At 37.4% G+C, this 25,534-nt stretch overlaps 1 protein-coding gene across 3 annotated transcripts in view; it reads left to right on the forward strand.

Moving 5' to 3' along the window:
- The window catches only part of LOC113053076 (neural cell adhesion molecule 2-like), a 176,812-nt gene that overhangs the window by 115,437 nt on the left and 35,841 nt on the right, over positions 1–25,534 (forward strand). For all 3 annotated transcript variants that reach the window (XM_026217741.1, XM_026217742.1, XM_026217743.1), the window contains exons 2-7: positions 3,951–4,025; positions 7,441–7,647; positions 10,972–11,115; positions 11,508–11,642; positions 18,725–18,842; positions 20,770–20,930. In XM_026217741.1, coding sequence (XP_026073526.1) covers positions 3,951–4,025; positions 7,441–7,647; positions 10,972–11,115; positions 11,508–11,642; positions 18,725–18,842; positions 20,770–20,930 — 840 coding nt within the window. The remainder of the gene's footprint in view (positions 1–3,950; positions 4,026–7,440; positions 7,648–10,971; positions 11,116–11,507; positions 11,643–18,724; positions 18,843–20,769; positions 20,931–25,534) is intronic.

The following is a 25,534-nucleotide window of genomic DNA, read 5'->3' on the forward strand; positions in this document are numbered from 1 at the left end:
CCGCTCTCTTCCGTTTTCCATTTCACAGAGCAGCGCTCTACCATCACAACATGCTTGTTGTGTTCAACGGCTTGAAATAGATGTGCTTAATGCCAAAAAGTGTGGATCTTAGCTATTGGTGGTCTGGTTTGTCAATAGTGTCTTTTTTGTTTCCCGTTTCATTATCTCAGCTAGTAAATTGGTGAAAAAACAGTGTTCTCTATTTGTGCTCCAATGACTGTTGATTCGTATCAGTTTAATTAGATTATTTGGCTGACAGACAGTTAGGTTTAATCAGAGAACCGACTCTCATGTGAGTGTGAAGTAATTAATTGCTTTAATTACATTTAGTTCAAGTTCAGGCAGTGAGGGACGTTGTCAAAGATAACCGCATATGCTATCGGAACACAAACTAGGAGATCTCAGCATGAGATAAAACAGACAGGTGAGAGATTGCCAGAATGACCAGAGAGAGAATATATACGCATTTTATTAATAATTGTTGAAAAAGAACATGTATAATTGTTAATAAATTCTTAATAAAAAAATTTATAGAACATTTTTTATGATGGTAGTGCACATAAAAATGTAAATAAAAAAATAATAATAAAGGATTAACAATACAGTAATTAATAATAATCGCGGGTTGCGCGATAAATATTAATCCGATAATTAATGCGCTTCTCGTCAGTAAAGTCAGTTCTCTAATCAGCGGTAAATTCCATCATGTGCGTGATTCACATAGAGCAGCTGTTACTTCACGGAGCTGTTGTTAACTGATAAGATGCGCAAATCCACATTCATTATCTGTGTTTTTTTTTGCGCAGCTAGTCATTTTACAATGGCTCTGTGTAGTAACAGCTGCTCTATGTGAAATCACACACCTGATGGAATTAACCGCTGATTAGAGAACCGGCTTTACTGACGAGATACGCATTAATTATCGGACGATATTTATTCATTGTACAAAACTCTGGGGTCAATACGTTTTTTTCATTTATTTTCTTTTTTATGTGTTTAAACAAAATTATTAATGCTCACAATTTAAGACTGCTTTTATTTTATATAAAAAGACTAATGTGTAATTTTATTACATTTATGTATTTATGTAATTTGTTGTTGTTATGCCAACATTTACCTAAATTTACTCAAAACAGCATTCATTTCAAATGATAATTTATCAATTGAGAAAGTATTTTATCCTTGCTGGATGAAGGTATTTAAAAAATAAATGAATAATATTCTTCTTCTTTTTTTTTTACCAAGAAAAACAATCCTCACCCCAAATAACTTTATTCCAAATAAACTTCATAAAAAAAAAAATAATAATAATCTATCTTTGTCATTTATAGGCTGGTTTGTTTTTCAGGGGATCTGTTAAACATGTGTTTGCTAAATTTACAAGATCAATGTTTATATTCATGAATAATGTATTTTCTTTGACACACTGTGACGCATTTTCTTTGACTGAAATATCTGGAGGTGAATTTTGCTTTAGGAGAAATCAAACACATGGAAATGTGTTCCATGAGTGCGAGTCTGCTTAAGCATAGCGCAGGCAGTTTGCCTAACATCCTCCCTCACCAATGTCTGATGAATGTGAGATACAGATGCTTTGATCGCAGGTGGTAAAGTACTCGACTCAAAGCAGAGATTGTAATAGCATCTTCAAATCATTTCTACACAATATTAATCATTTCATTCATTAGCTCATGACATCAAACATGTGGTATTGTTTGAACTACAATAAGTGAAAAAAAAAAAGATTTTCAAAGTAGTCTTGGGGAGTAATTATTTTCTGGTTTCTACGGGCAGCAGCTCACATAGCCTCAGACTTGTCTCCAGTCAGATGACTAGCTCCAGCCCCACTGTGCTATAATTAATCATTACGCAGATGCCAGTGCTTCCCTGTGAGCCTTCGCAAGTGTGTATGTGTGTCCAGTTTGCTCTTGACTTTTGCATGCCGACATGTGAAAAACCTAAAACAGAACTCGAGTTGGTCATTCTCAAGGAGTTTGTCGGCTTTCTCACACATTCACGCTCCAGCTACTTCATGCATTCGTTTTCTCATTCATATGCAGTCCGCTGCCCTCACCTCTACCTCAGCCACAAATTCACAGACCACTTTTAATGAGGAAACCCAGACATCCCACTGTCCTGTCCATATGATTGGCCCTGTGGGTAGAAGAACATGGTGATATTATCTGGTGCTGAGCTGTTTTAAAGGAACAAATCACCACAATAAAGGCTGATTTATACTTCTGCGTCGGACCTACCTCATATCCTTTACACCGCAGGCTATCAGTTATCAGTAGTCACTTTTCATTAATACTTCTGCATCGTTGTCCGCGTCTACGTGCAGTATACATGCAAACCGCTAGTTTGTAGTGTCCATGGGCATGTTGCCGGTGTAAACTGCACTACCACGACAAAAGCCGAAGAAGAAGCAGGTCGTCAGAGAAGAAAAAAAAAATCAAGTCATTAAATCATTATTTAAAACTACAAAAGGAGACAACAATGGAACAGGAGAAGATGGCATTCTTTCCATCTCCACAAGGACTTGTACCATGGCAGATCAACATTGTTTGCCGTGGACATCTATTGATGTATAATGCTATGTTGTATATAAGCAGACCAATTACAGCGCTTGCAGTCCTCACGCTGTTAGATTTTTGGAGAGGTGCACGTCAGGCTACATCGTAACGGAGTGCGTCTAAGCCTAGGCTACTGCGTAGGTCTGACGCAGAAGTATAAAACAGCCTTTATGTATAACTCACCTTCGTGTCATCCCAAACTCACATGAACATACACACAATATAACGTATTCAGCATGCTCAAGCTGCTTAAGGTACAAAATAACATATTAGTCTCTAGGTAATGCCTTATTTGGAAAGACATGAATATCAAGTTCTATGCAATGGTCAGTCTCTGAATCCAGTATCATGTTCATTTATAAAACAGATTATAATTGAATTATTATTATTATTTTATTTATTAATTATTACTCATTAATCGTATAATTAATCTTTAATGTTTGTGAGTGTGAAATTAAGCACAATTAAGTTAATAATGACGGAAGTATGACTTATTTATGTATTTATTTTTATACATTTTTTTGTCCCCATTAGGAGGACACATTATAAATATTTTTTTGACAATCTAAAATAGCAGAAGGTTTTGTGTAAGGGGTAGGGTAATGGGATAGAAAATACAGTATTTAAAGTGTATATTTTAATTGTATTATTTTAATGAATTATGTTTTGAATTATACAAGCCATATCTGTTATATGGACACTAAAAATGAAATAGATGTACTTCATTTAGTTTTGACCCACATCTGGTTCTATGCAAATTCAGATAATTTTGTTGCAACAGATACAGATTAATATACAGTTATTGCCATTCCTGCACACCATTGGTGGTCACCATTCACTTTCATTGTGAGAAAAAAAGGAGCTTGAACATTCTGTAAGAGTTCATGTTCCACACAGATCTTTAAATTATTCGAATGCATGCTAAAAGAACTTGGACTATGCATACAATTAAATGATGTGACCAGTGGGAGCAGCTCATTCTTACTGGATTCCTCCCCGAAATTGAAATGCAATGCAAGAACAGTCTATATATATATATATATATATATATATATATATATATATATATATATATATATATATATATATAGATCAAAGCTCTGTCTGTCTTGTGTCCTTTTCTTTTCCTCTCTTTTTTGTACCTGGCTAGTCTGATTGAAGTGATTGGGAGGGGGCTTATAGAAGTCTTCCTCTATCCTCTCATCTCTCCCGCTTGCAAAGACGGGGTTTTTTTTTTTTTTGTGCCGCCTGTGGTTTGGTGTGATTTCTATGGCAGGAACACGTGAAGCACTCTTGTTGTACCTGCGGTCCGTGTGCTGAATTTCTTATTGCTACCTCTCTCTCATCTTTCTCTGTCTCTTCTTCTTTGTTTTCCAGGTGTCCTCCAGGTGTCAATCTCGCTAAAAAAGGTGGAGTTGAGCGTTGGAGAGTCCAAGTTTTTCACATGCACAGGTCAGTTTTCCTGCGGCACCACCTCATCACTTCTCTCATGCTGATGTATATGAGAGAGATGCATGAATGCACACAATTTACGTAGTGCTGACTCGAGTAGTCATTTATTTAGGTTGAACAGCTTAAACAACCTCTCCAACTGTAAGCAGTATTGAATACTAAGACTAAGGCTTTCTTCATGACCTGGGCCAGTGTGTAAATGCATGTGTACAGTATGTTTGATTGTTTTATCTTGAACTGACAGCTGTTTTTATATTGGTTGTTTTACAAAAATAGAAAAGGTGTTTTAAAACTTGACTCTAGGGACCTTCAGGGGGCTGTAATGGGTTGTTTCGAGGGAATTTTACCAAATGTATTTTTAAGAGTTGTTCAACATCACCATGCTAACCTATGATCCAAATTATGTTGTGTTTATCACAGTTATTACATTTTATATTATTTGTACAGGCTGTCAAAGCAGAATTAAATCACTGTCAGAGTAATCACATTGACAGTTTGTAATGGTAAAAAAAAAAAAAAGACATACACTACCATTCAAAAGTTTTGGATAAGTAAGATGTTTTTTTTTTTTTTTTTTTTTTTAAGACATACTAGTGTTATAACTTTCACTTGGATATTATAAGTTGCACTGTATAAATACAGCTGGATAAAACAAATACTGTGTCATCTTCATTTCAGATTGCAAAGCAACAAAATTTTTTTTTTTTTTTTTTTTTTTTTTGGGGGGGGGGGTATTTTCTATATCCACTGTATAATGTTACAAATGATTTCTGTTTAAAATACCCAATTCTAAGAATCTAAGAATCCCGATTCATCAAATTATCCTGAAAAAAAAATTAGTTTTCCAAAATATATGGTTAAAAAAATTAAATTTAAATTTTAAAGAAAGGGCAGCACAACTGTTTTCAACATGGATAAGAAAACAATTTACAATGATTTCTAAATGATAATGTGACACTAAAGACTGCTGAAAATTCAGCTTTGCCATCACAGAGATATTGTTATATATTGTTATCAATTGTAATAGCATCTCATAATATTGCTGTTTTTATTTTATTTTATGAGCATTTTTTAATGAGCCTTGTTGATCATAAAAGACATTAAAAAAAATCCCCAAACTTTTGAAAGGTAGTTTACACACACAATCAATGTGTTTCCTCACATAGTGAAAATATGTATAGGATTGTCATGTTTGTGGGTCCTTGCCATTAAAAAATTTGAAACCTTCTTCTCTAGATCGCCAGCTTTGTGTTCATTCCCTTGCTCAAAGGTCCTTATCATTCTAAACCATTCAAGTGTAGTCTGTAAACCACAGGCAAGTTTGTGCTTGGGCAGTGTACTGGAGGAAGGAAACGTGTATGGAGATCCATGTGCACAGGGGAAGATTATGTTGGACAGGTTTTTTGGTGAAGCTGGGTGCTGTTTTTCTTTTCCACATGGCTGAGCTGCTGTAGTCAGGTTACGCTGTCAGGGCTCTGCTGCTGAGCTCTAGGCACTTCCTGACAGCATGCTTTAAACAGGGTGATGCATGCTGACCCCTGCTGGACGGCCTCCGGATTACAGGTGACTTACAGGATTAGCTCACCTGGTATTTACCTCGTGATATGAAGGGTGCACACAAACTCTGCAAACCATCAGGTCAACTAGCTGAGGCAAACCAGCATGCTCTCCTTCAAAAATAGCTTTGGGATGTGCAGGAGAGTGTGAGAGAAACTGTATTGGTTTGATGTAAGTTCTATTTTAGGCTTCAGAGGACAGATTAATTTGGGTGCTGTTTTGGAAGTTATTTGGTCTAGAAGAGTGAATACAGTACACAGTGGTAGATAACTGTAGAAGACTTGTCTTGCACTTTAATCCATTCTATTATATATAATACCAGCCTGTTGTGTTCAGTGCATACTTAACAAGAAAACATATCCAGGCTCTGATATCTGAAATAGATCATTGGATCAGTCTAGTCGTGTTAGCAAATTATTTTATCCATGGAGAAATGGCTTAATGCATTAGTCATATCACAAAGACTTTGATTTAATTAAATATATTACCAGCTGTTTCAGAGAAAAGCGCAGCACTGTTCATTTACACGTGTGCCACGTGTGTTTTTTACTGTAACGTGTGTTTTTTACTGTACAATGGTATAATTTGTGAAACAGTCTTAATATTTTCTTATTTTTGTAATAATAGCAATCATGATATTTTAGTTATGAGTCAAAAACAGTGGAAATGTTAGGTTTAAAACTCAAGTCTTTGCGAAGGGTCAGTTATTCTAGAATGAATCATTCTTCCCAAATATAACTTTTTAAGTAATTTGGGGGAAATTCCTGAATATTTCTATAACAATTTATATTGCAGAAAAAATATTTAGAAAAAACTAAATATTATAAAGTAAGTATTAGTAGTAGTAGTAGTAGTAGTAGTAATAGTACAATTTCATGCAACCTTAAGAGTGACTGACAGTCCTCTTATTACTGGGACAATTGGCTCAAGTGTCTCGCTCAAGGGCATAGTGTTGATAGCTCATGGATCCCCCTCCCTTTGCACAGCTTGAACCTACAGTCTTTTGGCTGCCAGCCCAGATCTTTAACCGTTATGCCAAAACAAAACTCTTTCACTTCCCAAACTTAACTAAACTCCATTCACAAGTGAAGACAAATTAATGTGAATCCAACAACGTTTGTTTTGGTGACTAGTGACGTGCATTAAGCTTTGTCCCTGAGCCCTTCAACCTCTAACATCAGGGTCCAGCGTCTAAGATTATGCCGTCCTGTCCTCTCCTTGAACCCCTTACGTCCCTCAGATCAGCCTCTGCTCCTTCACTGATAACCCCCTGTACGCTCTCAGTGTTTCTGCCTTGGCAGAGCTGCGTCACAGCGCCGGTTGCATCCTCAGGCCAGTCTGTCTGCCTGGAGCTTTAGTCTCCCGATCCCCCGTAGTGCAGCTGAAGGCCCCCGTTGTGTGGCTGATTGATGCTTTGAGCGGAGAAGTGCGGCACCATGCTGATGCTTTTTATGACCTTCCAGCAGAGCAGGATTTACAGTGCCAAGCACCTTGGTACCAAGTGTGGGTTCAGCCAGCCGCTCTCTGCAAGGCAAAACACATGACGGGTTTTGTTTATCTCAGTGTGTGTTTGGGAGACAAAGAGAGTGTGTATGCCACTACCAGAGGCTTAAGAGATATCTTTAAAGGCGAAGTTCTGCACCACCAGCGGCACCAAATGGAATGGCAGTGAAATGTGTCCATTTTTTCCCCTTTAGATCAAAACATACTTTCTATAAAAAAAAAACCAGTGTGTTATAAAAACAATATTTTCAAGTTGTTCTCTAAACTTTTTTTTTTCTGTAGCCTATTGTACTATGACCACATCTGTGTGTCTGTGTGTGTATGTGTGTGTGTGTGTGTGTGTGTGTGTTTATAGTGATTGGGGAGCCTGTGAGTCTGGACTGGTATAACCCGCAGGGGGAGCGGATGGTCCCGTCTCAGCGGGTGGCCCTACACAATGAAGGTGTTCGTTCCAGACTCACCCTCTACAATGCCAAAATAGAAGATGCTGGAATCTACCGATGCCAGGCCAGCGACGCACAGGGACATACACAGGAGGCCACTGTGGTGCTGGAAATCTACCGTGAGTAACAAATACATAAATAACAAATAAATCTGCTCATACCTGCCTTTTATTGTCATCACCGTTCTTATAACTTCATTGATGTAGATGCATTCCAAATGGGATTAGAAATGAAAAGGGGCTTGGAATTAAATATTTCACAAAAAGCCTTTTAATGAATGAATTTGGGTTTCCTTGTACATTAGAACCACATAATTACATTTAGCTTTTTCAACAGTACTTTTAAAATTTTCTTTTTAAAAATAAAGAAGTATGAAAACTAGGATTCGATAAATTGCAAAAATAAACAATCTAAATGCATGCAATAAAATCAAGAACTGTGTTGCATTATCAAAATTTACTTTTGGATGAACAAGCAGGAGCGATACATTTTGTGTATTCTAATTTTGGCCTTTATATGTACATTACAATTTTAAGAGTTGAGTGTCAGAAAATGACACGAGTCAGAACTGAGCTACACTGAACTTCAGTGAATCAATGTTTAGTATACAGCATATTGCTTTTGTTTAGAGACAGAACCAGTTAGAGAATTTTAAGAATTTCTATTCTAAATCATCAGAGATTCAACACTGTGGGGCTCTTCAGCACAAAAAGCAAGCAGCTTTACTCTTCCCTGCTCAACACACAGAATCCACCCAGGGGACACCAGGCTTCCTGGCACGCTTGTGGTCTCTGAGCGGTGGGGATGCTGTCCCTTTCAGCATCCCATCACTGTCAAAGCCCAGTGGTGGGAGACCAGTCAGAGATACTTTAATGATTGTCTTTTTTGCTCTATTTTACAAATAAACAGTGAAAATTACAAGTTGGATTTTCATGTGGAGAATTAAAGTTCTGACATTGAGGTTTGCATTTCAATTCACCTGTTTTCTTTAGATAATAAGTGTTTAAATATCTTGAAATGGGTTGTCATCTTAAGTAAATGTATTTCACGTATTTCCTCTAAAGTTTGTTTGTCTACAGTAACATACATTATTTCAATGCAAAGACAGAAGAAATGTTGTTACCCTCCATCTGTTCTCATTTGTTCTCTTGAGAGATTATATTTGATGCAAACTTTTATCTCAAATGATCATACATTTAAATTTAGATTTATTCAGCATATTACAAGGAGGCATGCTTTTACATGTCACGGCCATAAAAGCAATTCAAGACTACTGTGTATTGATGCGAATTGCAATGGAACAACATCTTGGAACAGCTATTTGGGAATCCATTACATAGCTAAGGACATTATGTGTGTTAGCACAAAAAAAACCCTCCACCATTGGAAATGCTGCCACTGAAATAGCTGTTTTGATTTTCCCTGTGAATAGAGGACATCCAAAAGCTTTCAAAGAGAACCTCACAATGCAAAGGAAATGGACGTGCTCCATCCGAAGATGTTTGACAAATGTGTTGATGTAAAGCTAAATGTAATTCCCCCAACAACGAGACAGCTGCCACCACACGACAGAGAGAGAACCAGCATTACTGAGAGGGGAAAATAGTTATGTTGTGGTCAACTGAATGCTCCTTAGCATGGTGCATAAAAGGAATAATTTTGCTCTTATATTTCTTCTTATATGTTGCACAGAAGAACTTTTTTACACATGAAAGTGAGAAAATAATGATAGAATTGTAATCTTTGAGTAAACCAATCCTTTTGAAAGCACACCTTAATTCATTCCTTTATAAAACTCTTGAATTAATAGGGAAAAGGTGACTAAAAGTAATAAAGAATGAGAGTGAAAACAAGACATGCCAAGCCCAGACAAAGTGAAGAAGAAAGGAAAAGGTGCCAGGCTGAGGAAACTTCTCTCTGGCTTCAAAGACTTAAAGCACAGGGGTAAAACAAGGCTACATGAAATGTTCACTCTTTCTCTTTTTTTCTTTTTTTTATGTATGAGAATTATATTTCTAATCCTCAGTGTGTTTAATTAGTAGATATTGCAAAACTTTCAGAGTTTCTTTCACAAGCTTTCTTCTCTGTGGCTGACTTTGTTCCAGGCTTGGCATTTGCCTATGTTCCATTAGAAGTTGTATTTAGAGCGGTGGGAGCCGTGTGTAAACAGACATGACTCACAGATCAATACACAGAGTCACTTTGCTGATGAGGATGTGCGGCATCATACAGACCTCTGAAGACACATTTTCTTATGCTGCGGTGTAGCAGATGTTTACACCAGCTTCCCACACAAACAAAATGTGGTTTCCTCACTGGGTGGTCTAAGCTAGGATAACAAAGCCCTCATATATATATATATATATTTTTTTCATCTTCATACTTCTTCGATTTTAAGTGTTACAAATTAAATATGTACAACTTTGATCCAACATCCTGAGCAATTAGCAACATATAACTTATTTTTTTGTAATCATTTTTTTGTTTATTTGGTGTAACAGAATATGTTGACATGCTTTAATGTAAAAAAAAAAAAAAAAAAAAAAAACATTATTATTCAAATACTGTACATTACTGTAGGCCCTCTATGCCCCGCCTCCCCACAGTCTGCTCTGATTGGCCAACTGACCCAGTGCATTGTGATTGGCTCAACACTGCAAGAACTCCTCGGAAATGTAATGTCCCTTTCCATAATTGCAAGCTTCATCTTTCAAAATAAATGTAAAGACAGTAAATAATGTCCTTAGTTTTTCTATCAGTTAAAGCCCAAAGAGGAACAGAGTGGTGTGACAGACACAGTGATGAAGCTCGTATGTGTTTGCAGTACACAAGACACGGACGGTTAAGACAGCTGCATTTGAACATTAAATAGCAAATACTTAAACTAATAACAAAACATACTTACAGTAGCTTATTCAGAAGCGCCAGATTGTTGTTGCAAAGTCAGAATTACCCTTCTCTCCTAGGTTCACGAAGCGGTCATCTATAAAATGCATTGCTGTTCTGTTGTAAGTAATCTTAAAGATTCCTAAATTCATCTACTTTCGGAAGAGCAAATAAAGTGCTTTTGCTTTCACATGGATACACACAGCATGTTCCTGACATGGCTGCTTCAACACTAACTGCCGTTACTGAAACCATACCTTCTTTCTTTGCGTGAACATTTGGGTGGGATTACGCAAATATTTCCACAAAGTGATGTAGAGATGTGGGGTATGTTTGAATGAGCCTTAACTTTGATACATATCTCTTTGAATTTGAGACTTTAGTCTTTGCAACTTTACAGATCTTCTCCATGCACAAGAGTTTGTAACACTCCAAAGAGAAAAAAAAAACTGAAATCACATCATATGACCCCTTTAATCAGACAGATTAGTATTTACTTTTGAACGGTGTATATAAGAGTAGCATTTCACAATCATTTTCTCCCCCACGATCCACAGAGAAGCTGACGTTCAGAGATGTGAGGTCTCCTCAGGAGTTTCGACAGGGTGATGTGGCTGAAGTGGTCTGTGATGTCACCAGCTCCCCCGTACCTGTGGTCTCTTGGTTTTACAACAATGTGGAAATCATTGAAGACACTGAGAGTAAGTAATCTGCCATACTGACTATATTGTAAAGCACACCTTTGCAGCTAAATATAAGATACGTATTGTCACTTTAATTGTTGAAAATTATTGTAGAATTCAAGTTGCTCTGGAGATGATTTGAAAAAAAAAAGAGAAAACAACTGTCAAAAAGAAACCAACAAAATAAATAAATAAATACTTAAAGTATTATTATTATAAAGGTTTTAAGACCTTGTTTCACTGCAAGACTTAAAAATGTTATACCTTTCTCAACTTATTTGTGACAAGTGTTAACATGTGAGTTTGTAAAAATTAAAAATAATACTGTTTTTTGTAGATGTGATATCAGCCAGCGATAAATATAGCTCCTCATTATTCATTATCAGGCCATCAAATATTTTGTTTTCCAGAATTTCAGCTCCTACAAAACAACAATTTGCAAGTCCAGAGAGTAACTAAAGCAGATGAAGGAGTGTATCGCTGCGAGGCCAGAGTCGAGGCCAGGGGAGAGATCGACTTCCGGGACATCATCCTGGTGGTTAACGGTGAGTTTGGGAAGCTGTTATGTCCACTGAGATGGATCCAGTAGTCTTTCTTAAGATCTGTCAGTTTAATAAATACATTATCACATTCATAAGTAAATTGTTTTGGTGAACTGTTCCTTTAAACATAGTCATCCCACCCTTATCTTTCAGAAGAAAGCCATGTATATTCCATTTTCTCAAAGACATTAGTCCTGTGCCTTGTAATGGGAAGGAAACGACACAGTGACATCACCACTTCTGCGTGTAATGTTTGCATGCCCATTGTTAATGATAGCAAACATGAACGGGTGTCTGTTTAGTTTACTTCTGATACTTTCCTTGCTGATCTAATCATGGTACTCAATGAAGCATGACCGATAATCCAGCCGACATGACAGCAATACATATCAGAGGCCGACATAAAATAAATGCCACTCTGCGGTGCTGTTCAGAAGCCCATGGTCAGATAAGTGTTAGATAGAGGATACAAAATTAATATGTCTTTGTCCTCTTGGAGATGTTTTGATCTTTTTGTTATCGGTTGAAAAGTCTGGACATTTTAAAATGACTTTGAAATACCCGGGCCATACATACTAAACAGTGTCTCTGTAATGTTGTAGCTTTAATGCATGAGTTAGGCTGCAGAGAGCTTAGCCTGTCTCTTGCCCCCTGTGTAATATGTATGTATATGAATATAGATATGAATAGAAATTAAATGAAAGTGACGGTTCAAGAAACGGAGATGATTTCTTATGCAGACGTTTTCTTGTAATTAGTTTGCATGAATGAGCAGCACTGTAATTTTATTGCATAGCTCATATGAGTTCTCAGTTGTCACAGATATTTCTTCAAAAAATGTAAAATTAATTTGAATAGCATAAAAGAAGAAAAGAAGTCTAGTAAAAACAGTGATATTGAAATATTAATGCAATTTAAAACAACTATTTTCTTTTTTAATGTATTTTAAAATCTTATTTATTTCAAAGCTGAATATTCAGCAGGGATTACTTCAGACTTCAGTGTCGCATGATCCTTCAGAAATCGTTCTGATATGCTGATTTGCTACTTATAATCAATGTTGTGCAGCTTAATATTTAAACAAACAAACAGAAGATTGCATTTATTTTAAATAGATGCCATATAGATCCCATATTTTTTATTTTATAAATATATTTACTGTCACTTTGAAGCAATGTATTGTAGCTGCCTCGGATTAACAATGAAAATATTAATAAGATATCAGTGGTTTTTACTCCAGTTTCTGACTTGTTGGTCTTCATACAGTACTTCAAAATAATTGCTTTATTGTAATTTTTATTTGTAGCTGAATTATTACCCTTTAAAAGTGTTTAGTTCAGGGATTTCTTACTGTGCTCCCGGTGAGCTACCATCCTGCAGACTTCAGTTCCAATCCTGCTCCAACACACCTGTACTACAGTAGCTAATCAAGGTGTTCAGGGCTACTTGATAACAACAGACAGGTGTGTTGGAGCAGGGTTGGAACTGAAGTCTGCAGGATGGTAGCTCATGTACAGGTGCTTCTCAATAAATTAGAATGTTGAGGAAAAGTTACTTTTTTTCAGTAATTCAACTCAAATTGTGAAACTTGTGAATTCAGTGCACACAGACTGAAGTAGTCTAAGTCTTTGGTACTTTTAATTGTGATGATTTTGGATCACATTGAACAAAAACCCACCAATTCACTATCTCAGCAAATAAGAATACTTCATAAAACCAATAAAAACAACACATTTAGTGAATTGTTGGCCTTCTGGGAAGGATGTTAATTTACTGTACATGTACTCAATACTTGGTAGGGGCTCCATTTGCTTTAATTACTGTCTCAATTCAGCGTACCATGGAGGTGATCAGTTTGTGGCCCTGCTGATGTGGTATGGAAGCCCAGGTTTCTTTGACAGTAGCCTTCAGCTCATCTGCATTGTTTGGTCTCTTGTTTCTCATCTTGCTCTTGACAATAGCCCATAAAATCCCTATGGGGTTCAGGTCTGGTGAGTTTGCTGGCCAGTCAAGCACACCAACACCATTGTCATTTATCCAGCTTTTGGTGCTTTTGGCAGTGTGGGTAGCTGCCAAATCCTGCTGGAAAATGAAATCAGCATCTTCAAAAAGCTGGTCAGCAGAAGGGAGCTTGAAGTGCTCCAAGATTTCTTGGTAAACAGGTGCAGTGACTTTGGTTTTCAAAAAACACAATGGGCCAATCAGATGAGTCAGTGAATATATATGTCTGTGTATTGGCACAATAGTTCAATTAATTTGCCAATTTCATTCATCATTATAAGTAGTAATAGGATGAATTGCAAATAGGTAGCCTAATTCTAATACATGTATTGACTATCCATCATTACATTACCAAATACTTAGACTATTTCAGTCTGTGGGCATTGAATTTATTTAATACATGCGTTGCACAATTTGTGTTGAATTATAAATGAATAAATAAATTATATTTTCCTCGACATTCTAATTTATTGAGAAGCACCTGTAGTTGGTTAAGCAAAAGGTAAGTTCAGTCTATGTTAGATGGTTTGATGGCCTGATCTGATGTCTTAATGCCCAACTGTGTAGAGCTATTTCAGTTTGGCATGCTTATCTGGGAATAGGTTAAATTAGATTACTGCCTTTAGAAAATAGGCATCGATTGGCAAGAAAGTCAATGATAATCTTGTTGGAATCATTTTGGTGCATGACAGCCCAGTGCTGTGCGGTGTGTGTGTGTGTGTTCCCTCCATGAATCTTACCACGATTCCACCGTGTGTGTGCACCACATTTAAAGGGATATTTACTGAGAAATTAAACATCTGTAATTATTTACCTAACGTGATGTTGTTCCAAACCCATGACTGACTTTTTACTGCGAAAGAGAAGAGTATTCCTGAAGATTGTTTTGGTTGTTGTTGTTTTTTTCATGCAGTTACAATGAATGTGAAGTTTAACCTTAAAAAAGAATTGCATCCTTATCATCTTAAAAGTTGTCCATAATAATTATATATATATATATATATATATATATATATATATATATATATATATATATATATATATATAGCCTGCAGGAAAAAACAGTTCTTGTGCCTGGCTGTTCTGGTGGTCAGTGCTCTGTAGCGCCGACCAGAAGTCAACAGTTCGAAGAGAGAGTGGGCTAGATGTGAAGGTTCCAAGGTGATTTTCTTAGCCCTTTTCCTCACTCTGGAGATGTAAACATCTTGAGCCACTTTCACACTGCCATTCCGGCAAATACACGGGTAAAGTGTTCCGGCAATTGTTCCCGGGTCGCTAGATTTTGCACTTTCACACTGCCAGTGATTACCCGGGATATGTGCGTGCTTTCACTGTAAAGATCCTGTAACGACACGAGACATCAGGGCGTGACATGTAATGTATGAGTCAAAACCGCTAGGCACGTGATACTTTCACTGAAGCAAGCGAACAATCTTGCCGTCAGCGCGGAAAGTGAGGAACTAACTGATCTCTGCTTCATTACAGTTTGCACATATTTTTTTGTTGCGAACATTGATCTTTCTTCGAAACAGACGGTAAAAGAGTCGCGCGATAACGTGAGTCATCACTTCGACACGGCATTAGATCTGGCTTTTGTTCACACAGCGCTCATCCCGGGTCGAACCCGGCAATGTAACTAGGTCCCCGACCCGGATTCAATGCCGGAATCAATCCCTGGACGTGGTTGCTTTCACACAGAAGGCGACACGGCAATGTTCTGGCAATATGCCGGGTCCGCCGTGCAGTGTGAAAGGGGCTTTGGAGACTTGGTAGAGGCAAACCAATAATCCTCCCAGCGGTCCTGACTGTCCACTGTAGTCTCTTGATGTCTGATTTTGTAGATGAACCAAACCAGACAGTTATGGATGAAAACAGCACAGACTCAATAATAGCAGAGTATAACTGTTTCAACAGCTCCTGTGCCAGGTTGAATCGTGGGGTCCACGATCATCTCCACAGTTTTGAGTGTGTTGAGTCCAGGTTGTTGTGACTGCATCAGACAACCAGCTCTTTAACCTCCTGTCTGTAAGCAGATTGTCTCTGTCCTTGATGAGGCCGATGACTGTAGTGTCATCCGCAAACTTCAGAAGCTAGACAGAGGGTTCTTATGAAGTGCAGTTAATTGTGTAGAGAGAGAAGAGCAGTGGGGAGAGAACACAACCCAGGGACGACAGTGCTGATAGTGATACTGCTGGATGTGAGTTTGCCCAGCTTCACTAGCTGCTGCCTGTCTGTCAGGAAACTGGTGTTCCATGAACAGATTGAGATGGGCACAAAGAACTGTGTGAGTTTGTTTGAGAGGAGGTCATGTATGATGGTATTGAAGGCCAAACTGAAGTCCACAAATAAGATACTTGCGTAATTTGCAAGTCTGTCGAGGTGTTGTAGGATGCAGTGCCAAGTTGACTTTATTTAGCTCCAGAGATCTGTTGAAGAAAGCCCAAGTGCTTTACAGATTAGAAAAAAGAAGTTAGAAATAATAATAGATACTCTACAACAAGACTATCAAATTTAAAATACAACAGTAATAAAATAAAAACTGAACCAATGATTATGGGGTAATGGAAGCAACAGAGAATAGATTTGTCTTTACAGCAGACTTAAAAGCAGAAATTGAGGGAGCTAATCTAAGGTGAAGAGGAAGACTGTTCCAGAGTTTTGGACCTACAGTTGCAAAAGCGTGATCACTTCGTTTTTGTTTAGATCTAGGCACAATGAGCAGACAAAGATCACTGGACCTCAACGTTCTAGAAGGGATGTACAAACAGAGCAGGTTTGTCAGGTAATGAGGGGCCAAATTATTGAGGGTAATCAGTCCAGTGCAGATAAAAATTGGAGTTACCTGTTCACACTTGTGAGACCCAGAGTAGTCTAGCAGCTGTGTTTGCATTAACTGTAGATGGGAGAGGGAAGACTGAGAAACGCCTCACATTCACGCTATCATAACAACTCGTTTAGATTATTGTAATTAGTGAATTACAATAATCTAAACGAGTTGTTATGAAATTGTGAATCACCGTTTGGAAATTACTCTATGATAAGAAGATTGATAAATCAGTCAGTGAGTAGAACTCGAGAACCAGATAAGTGTGAACTGTTTGTTGTTGTTGTTGTTCTTTTGTATCCATTGAAAAGATCTCATTCAAATGAATGATTCATCCATGACTCGTTCTTGATTCTTTGGCACATACATAAATTAATGAGAGAATGGCAATGTTAAATTTTTACATTCTCATACAAATCTATCATTTGACTTATATAGGAATAAAGTTTCCAAATCGTATGGGTCAACATTTTCCTTTTTTGTTTTGCAGAAGACAGAAAGTATTGTGGGTTTGGAACAGCATGATGGTGAACTATCACTTTAAGTATGAAAAGAGTACATTTGTAAGATCAAATTCAGAGAAACGATAAAAACCTCTTCACAAAAGTGTCTGCAGTACCCTGTGTGTGATCTTTGAGCTGCCCACTCACTAAGGCACCATCATTACCACCTGCTCAACTGTAAGACTGCGTCCAAGGTTAGAACTATTTAACCCTGGAGAGCAGACAAAGCTTGCTGTGCTGTTCTGGTTTGAGACTGAACCCCAGCAGTAATGATGATGATGCCCATTAGGACCTCCGCGACTGTCATTTCATCAACAAAAGCACACTTATTTCTGCTTCAAAGTGCCCTTCCAGGAGTAATGCATGCTGTTGATGCACTGAAGACAAATAGCAAATGGCAAAACAATTGTGGCATTAATTTGAACTTGGCTGTCAGCTGTTTGGGTCTACCTAATGAATGACCCATAATCTGCAGGGGGGAAAGCAAATAGTATGTGCGTTTATGATTTCTAATAAAGGATGAGAGGGATGTGTTAATATACTGCCAAGTCAGGCTGAAAGTGACCATGAATAAAACATCCATTTAATCTAATCTTTTTACCCCGGCACACACTCCATTAAATTGTGTTATGTCTCTAAACCAGTCACAACTCAGAATGATGCCTTTTTGCCAGACAGGATGGCTCCATCTATTTCCTAAATCCAAACAAATATAAAAAATGAAATAAAAATGCAAAAGGAAGCAAAAATGCTGTATTTATAAATCGGTGTAGGAAGTTTGCAAAAGAACATGCTGCTTGCTATTATTGAAACTATGTGAACGTCGTTCCCTCTCAGGTGAATTACCTCATTCGGAAGGGAATGGCAGAGTAATTTTTGAATGAGTCGAAATTGGGTTATGTTCAATCTGAAATCACTGTATCACCTTCCAGTTCTCTGCAGAGGCAGAAATATAAAAATTCACACTCAAATCATCGCACAATTCCCATAATAGACTGTGCCAATGAAAATCGCTGTCTGCCTGACCTTGGAGTTCACAAATAGCGCTTTAAAGACTCCTTCAAATGTAAATCAAATGTAAATCTTTCAAATTCGATTTTTTTGGGGGGGATATAAACTGTGAAAAAAAAATGTGTGAGATTGTAAGTGGAAGTTTTTTTGAGGACATCTAGGTTGACCTATTGTGTGACCCCATAGTTTTCTCCATTCACCTTTCACTATATAATTAAGTGGACTGCTCTGGACATATTGATTCAGACACAATGGGTGGCTGATGTATTTATTCATTCTTTTTTTGGCTTGTGAGGGGGCATTTTGAGTGTGTTCACCTTGTTGATGATCTGTATGCACAGGGGATGAAGGTGAGTGAATAAGGAGTTAGTTCTATCAACTGCCCTGTAAAACTCACTACATTACAGGATAATACAGCATTTGGTTGTCATACATTCTAAAACATTTTCAGCATGAGCAGAATTTGTACAGTGAAAGTTAAAAGTTAAATCTTGGATCTCATGAAAACACCATCTGAGCGTTAATTTAGCTCAATGGTTGCCACATGCTGTCAACCACCATTTCCCGGGACGTGAGAACATGTTGATGGCGTTTGAATGGATGTGAATAAGTATTTGTTGAGACATTTGAGAAATAAGATGAAAACTTTCAAGAGACTTCACATTAAAAATGATTTGAAGTTTTTTTGTATTTGTATAATTCAAAAGTCACAGAGACCTTATACAATATTTTTCTTTCTCGAACAGTTCCGCCCATCGTCTCTGTGCCACAGCAGTCTTTTAATGCTACTGCAGACTATGGAGAATCTGTGACCTTCACCTGTCGGGCCTACGGCTCACCTGAACCTGATGTTACTTGGCACAGGTATGTCAAACTCACCATTGCTGAAAACACAGAGTGTCATGTTCAATTTTATGGAAATATACAGATGTCTAAAGCCACTTTATGTGTATATAATGCTTTCACGTGCACTTATAATGCTTTTTATTATTCAGAAAATCATATTTAAATATTATTTATGTTTTATATTTATTTAATTTTAAGTAATAATAAAATAATAAAAAATACAATTAATAAAAAAAATAAAAAATTCCCATCGGAAATCAAAAGTTTTGATGAGTTAAGGTGTTACGCAAAAAATAAGCAGTAGTAATTGAGGAACAGGAAAGATGGTAGTGCAGCCAAAAAGATCTGTGATAAAAGGGAATTTTCACGTTTATTCCATCCTTAATGTGTGGGACTTGAGTGACAGCAGCCCAAAGCGTTGATTACAGGCTCTCAATCATTGTAATTACTTCCGCCTCGGTTGAGAATGAACAAGATGAAAACGATCCCTGCCGAGCATTCTCAAACATTGACCTTTAATGAAGGAGCCTAACCAAACCACTCACTGATACACTGAAACATGACAAAAGCTCCGCCAATTACATTACGTCTGCTGAAACCTGATAGTTTCATTTAATTTTGTATGTGTGCTGCTGCCAAAAAACAAAACAAAAAAAAATGACCGTGGGGGAAGTAAAGTGTATTCTGCCATAAAAAATTGCCATCTTCTTAATGCTGCCTAACCACGTCTTTTGAACAGCGAGGAATGTTGCAGGCATTCACTTATCAAAAATGTAGAAAAATGTCAAATGTTAACATGCCCTATTGACATGAAAGGATTTACTATAAACACAGCTTAAGGTAAATAATTTTACTCTTTTTATTACTATTATTATTATTATTATTATTATTATTATTATTATTATTATTATTATTATTATTATTATTAATGTACTCAATTATTAATTTCCCCTTATCAAGTGACCCAATTTTATTTGTATTTTAAATGCATTTTTAATTACTACACATATAGAGATTTTTTTTACACAACAAAGGTGCTTTAATGGTAAAATTAAAAAGTCATATGTACATTTTTACCCTTTTTAATGTTAAAAGAGGTTGATTAATTAGTCGACTACCATTTCACATTGTGTAATTATATTTTAAATTTGTAAAAGATGGATGGATGGATTGAACAGTCAACGGATGGATGGATGGATGAATGATAGGTAGAACAACAGAATGATTGATGGATGATTGACTGATTGACATTATAATCTGCTCCGTCCTGATTGGCTGCTAGCACCTATACATTTTAGAGTCAATTCCAATAAGGTACAACCAGGAGACTGGAATCACAGACCTGCTGGATTATCATTGTTCCCTTGAGCACTGCACTTGGTTGCAGCAGTGAGACTTGTGTACAATTAGTGTCACTACAGTTAATGTGTTGTCATGTCCTTTGGCTGAGAAACATCTGCTCGATTTCAACAGTTTTGTTGTAAGCAGCTACTGGAATGGCACATCCGTCTGTTTGTCTCTCTGTTGACTCTGTCTGTATTGCCAGAGAGAGCGTGATTTGATTCCTTTCTCCCCATTTCCTGTAGCCACACAGGTCTCTCTGCTTTAAATAGATTTCATTTCCGTTCATTCCTCTCCTAACTTTATGACAGTCTGAAGCTGCGCTGTAATCTTTTCCAAAAATATTTCATTATTCTGTCCCCACGTAGACAGCATACCTCTATGGTATGTATATTGTATGTAACAGAATATTCTCAAATGTTGTATCTCGATCTATTATTAATAACCCATCACCTGGCATTTCTTTCGCTTCCTACATTTGCATTATGTTTCATATTTTTTGATTGGCTGGTCAGGGAGATTTTCTTCTTGCAATAATGAATAATACCACAGAGAATTTAGGCTTTGTTCAACTGATATGTGTTGCATATGTGTGGTTTGTCAGGAAGGGATCGCAGCTCCAGGAATCGGAGCGGTATGTAATGAGAGCGCGAGGAACGACGCTCACAGTTCGAAACATTCAGCAGGACGACGGGGGCTCCTACACCTGCAAAGCCTCTAACAAGGCAGGAGAAGTTGAGCACGAACTGTTTCTCAAGGTTTTTGGTGAGGACACATTTTTTATTGAGTGACGTAACTCTTCTTACTTTGCTGTCTTGTTGAATTATAGTTCAATTTTGAACTGCCCTAACAATTTTATACACTGTTTGAAAATCTCAAGCCACAAACTAATACTGTATGTAATGAAAGGAAAAGGCCAGACATTGCCAGAATTATGTGACATCACACAGAATAAGTTGTTGTGATGGCATGAATAAATCATTCTAATTAAAGCCTTATTGTTGACTGTTACTGCCTATTTTGCACTTGTGTTGTTGTGTTTGTTGCTTCCTTTGAGTTTTGTGTCATGTGGTGATAATTGTAGTTGTGGGTCATTGAGTACGTTTACAGGCAGCAAAAAAGCAAATTATGAAAAATCAGCTCATTATAAAAACCTCGGGAAAAGTGTGTTTACATTTTGAAATTGTCAGGGAACATACAATTAGAGCTATGTAATAAAATTTGCATGCAGAGCGAATCCTGGGTAATGAGCACATTCCTAAAATAAATACAAAAGGAAAATAAATAAGAAAAAAATTGGAACATACACTACTATTTAAATGTTTGAAGTCTGTAAGATTTTTTTCAATATGTTTAAAATAAGTCAAGGCCATATTTATTATGTAAAAACTGTAATATTGTGATTTTTTTTTTTGTTTGTTTGTTTGTTTACATTTCATATAATTGTTTCTATTTTATATATTTCAAAAAGTAGTTTATTCCTCTACCACCTGCAGTTGATTTTGATATTCTAGATCCTAGAACTGCTTGTTCTTGTTTCTGTACCCTGAGCAAAAAAACAGCCACACAACTGCAGGGAGAGCCATCGAGGGGAGCTTCATGGACTACGTGGAGTTGGTGCTGGTATCATGCGGTTCGCCCCTGACCGCTGGACCAGCTGACAACAACACCAGCCCCAATCTGGACCAAGAGCCCAGCCAACCATCACCCCACTGCATGGAGCATCAGCTAGAGCCCACTAAAGATGGATAGCCAAAGCCCGTTGCGACCAACGAGCCACTGCAAGAAAAAGCATTAGAGCGGAGGATCACCCCCTAGCCAGAACCTCACTGATTATCTGACCAGGTGCGAGAGCCGGTAACAATTCACACGATGGTGGATGAAACAGTTAAGAGCAAGGTGGTAGAGGTAAGCCCTGCCCACTGTACCACTGCTGTGAGTGAGCTGAGGCAGGACTCAGGATTTAATAGACTTTTATTCAGTTATCCCCAGTCTTCCATCATCTTCAGAAATTTGTTCCTGTCCTGTTACGGCCAAGGAGGCCATTTATGAACTCCCAGTCTGTCCTGAAACGTCCATGGAGGTCTGTTTTAAACTGTTTGTCTGCCTGGAACTATCTAATTGACCTGCAACAACCATGGAGGTCATTCCCCTGTCAGTGGCACTCTCTGTTATGGGTGTCAGCATTTGATGTGTGGGGACAGTATACCAGAACTCCCAGACTGTCATGAACTCCCAATCAGCCTCCTTCTCTTACCTCCTCTCATGAGCCATCCTCCATCTTCCCTGCTACGGCTGCACAAACGTCAATAATTTGTGTGTCACCAACCTGCCCTGTTTGGATTATAGCCTACCTGTCCGTGAATTATAAAAGCCTCTGTGTTTGCTATCTCGTCTGCCTGTCCGTTCTTTGGCACAGTAGTGTGACATTTTCTTTTAGTTTGGCAAATTTTTATGTATTGTCGGGCTGCATAAAAATAGAGAGTTGAGTATTATCAGCATAACAGTGAAAACTAACACCATGCTCCGTGACGATATCTCCCAAGGTTAACAAGCGTGAAAAACAGAGGTCATAGTACTGAGCCTCGTGGTTCTCCATACTGTACTTGTGATTGATATGATACCTCTTCATACTGCTATGAATTGATGACGGTCAGATAAGTAAGATTTGAAGCATGACAATGCAGTTCCGCTAATGCCAACATGATTTTGTAGTCTACTCAAAAGAATGTTGTGGTCAATAATGTCAAACGCAGTGCTCCAGTAGCACTAATAGTGAAATACAACCACGATCAGATGTTAAGGGCAGGTCATTTGTAACTCTGATGAGAGCTAAATCCTGACTAGAAATCCTCAAAGATTTTTTTTCTTCCTAAGAAAGAATATAGCTGAGAGGATACTGCTTTGTCTAGTATATTTTACAGAAAATGGAGATTTGAGATCAGACCGTAATTAACTAATTCTCTAGGATGAAAATGTGCTTCTTAATGAGAGGCTTAACAGCCAGTTTGAATGATTTGGGGACATATCCTAATGATATTGCAGTGTTTCCCACAGACTTTCACCCTATGAGTGGTGGCACTCCCCCCTGAGGAAATATATAAATAAACCAGAAGATGGGGTTATTGAAAATGCAAATTCATTCTCTGCCAGCAGGAGGCATTTTAGGAGCAGCAGAAATAGCAGTTCCTCAGTAACAGCTGTAATCAAAGCAGCATTTAGCTTATAAATGCAACTTTATCAACCATTATGGGAAAGATTAAATGGAAATGATGTTGAAACTTTTCTAAAGACAGTCAGTTCCCTTCAAAGATACATTCATATATAAACACCCACATTGGTAAAGAAGTTTATTCTTTAGTAAAGTAGTTTATTACTGCTGTGCTGTTGGTAAATGCCTGTACCTGTTGATGCTTTATTTCTCACTAAATTAACCACTGTATTGAATAAATGCCTAGCGATGTGTTTGTTTTTTTCAAAAAGAGATGAAAAAGTAAGCAGATATATGCCATTTTAGTGCTTTTCTATAAGTAGAAGTAGTTTCCCCCCATTCAATACGAAATACCTCTAGTTTTAGTGAAATAAGTTTTTCTTCTTTTAGTGAAAGGGAGCAACCGTATCTAAATTGATAGAAAAGAGAGAATCGTTTGTTTCTGTTACAACATCAAGTTTTTCTGAGCTACTGGAATTTTTTTTTTTTTTTTTTTACAGAAGTTATGGTTCTACTGTATTTGTGTCAAGGAGTTGAGTTTACAGCAACAGCAACATGGAGTATACACAAAACTTGATAATGTAATGATAATGCTCTGCTACAGAATTTTGCCAATGAGTAGGCCCTGTACATGTATTGTACACAATTTTATACAAAAAAAGCGCTCTGAGAAATACTGTCAGGGGAGAGTAGTAAATATCCGTCACCATATGACAAAAATGAGGTCAAGTTGTTTTGACCCTGTGAGCTATCCAGATGTGAAAACTGGCATATGTGTCAACCTTTACCTCCGGGGATGACATAGAACTCATTTCATGAGTTAAAATGCCATGATTACCCATTTATGTGTATGAAACTATTAGGTTTCTGAACCCTGGTTTAGGTTATGGTTGAATTTTAAACTGCAGTAAATAAACCCTTTGGATCTTCCTTATGGATAGTGCAACAAGAACCCTTATGTTTTAAAAGGTGATTGACAGGTACATCCCTGAGCTTCCCTCTCTCCAGTCTGACCATGAGACATGATTTTCATCCATAAACAGATGAGAATGGGTGACACATTCTTTATGGCAAGGAATTTCGATTTTCATGAAGCTGCCAAAATTTTCACCGATCATTCAGATAGCACTTTGTCTGCTCATGTAAATGTATGGAGATTTATTCTGTAGTCATCAGAATCCTTTCCATGTGCAAGCAAATGGTATTCTTCAAAGCAGCTCATTTAAATGAGCCTCCGTTATTGGATGAGAGTTCTGTTTTGCAAAGTGTGGTGGGAATCCGAGTTGTAACTTTCCTTTATGACCCCTGACAGCCAACAGAGACAGGGCTGATGGGAGTTCCACTTAGCTAGGCACGTACAGTATCTTCTGTTACCTGCATGCTCATAAAACTTGTTTTTGGTTTTAATGATTGGCCTCACCAAGGTTCTAGAGCTGGATTATCTCATCACACTTTTTCTCATCACTGTTTTGCCATTTACTGATGTATTTGTGGGTTTTTCCTAGCGGTATTTTGGTAATCTTCTTAAAAAATGATTATTGTTCAAAGCGTATAATGAAACTCTTTGACATTCTATAAATCATGGGATGCATTTGCTGTCTGTTTACAAATGAATGTTAAAGAAGTTTTTAAAAAGTGGATTTTAGGCATCTGTTTGCATGAATGAATGAATCATGTAGTTCCTGAAGAACATCTAAATGCAAATCAGTCTTTATCATTAGGATTATGCTAATTTCCTAGATAGTTGATTCGATCCCTAATGTCAGTATAGCAAGAGAAAGTGATTATGCTCATAAGATTTTTTCTTACTGTTCTACTGTTCTGTTCTTTATTTATTTGCCATTATTGTGCACCCCGTGGGAAAACATTTTTTAAATGTATATTTATCAGGTTAAGCGCTGCAATGGTGTCACCTCGATGCTTGAAGGCTGCCGCTGTTATACATCAGTTACTCTACTAATGAGCATTACTACATAACACAAGCCTTATCACAGATTTATGATGAGAATCTTAAGTATCCCTGTGCCACACAACCCCTGCAGTGTAGTAATGTTTATTTACCAGTGGGAGCCTGTTAGATTCAGATAGCAATAGATGTGTTGCGTTTGTCAATGTGCTGTTTCTTTTCCTAAACTCCACACAGCCAAATGCTGACCTT

Source organism: Carassius auratus, chromosome 34 (genome assembly GCF_003368295.1).
Source record: "Carassius auratus strain Wakin chromosome 34, ASM336829v1, whole genome shotgun sequence".
NCBI classification, from domain to species: Eukaryota; Metazoa; Chordata; class Actinopteri; order Cypriniformes; family Cyprinidae; genus Carassius; species Carassius auratus.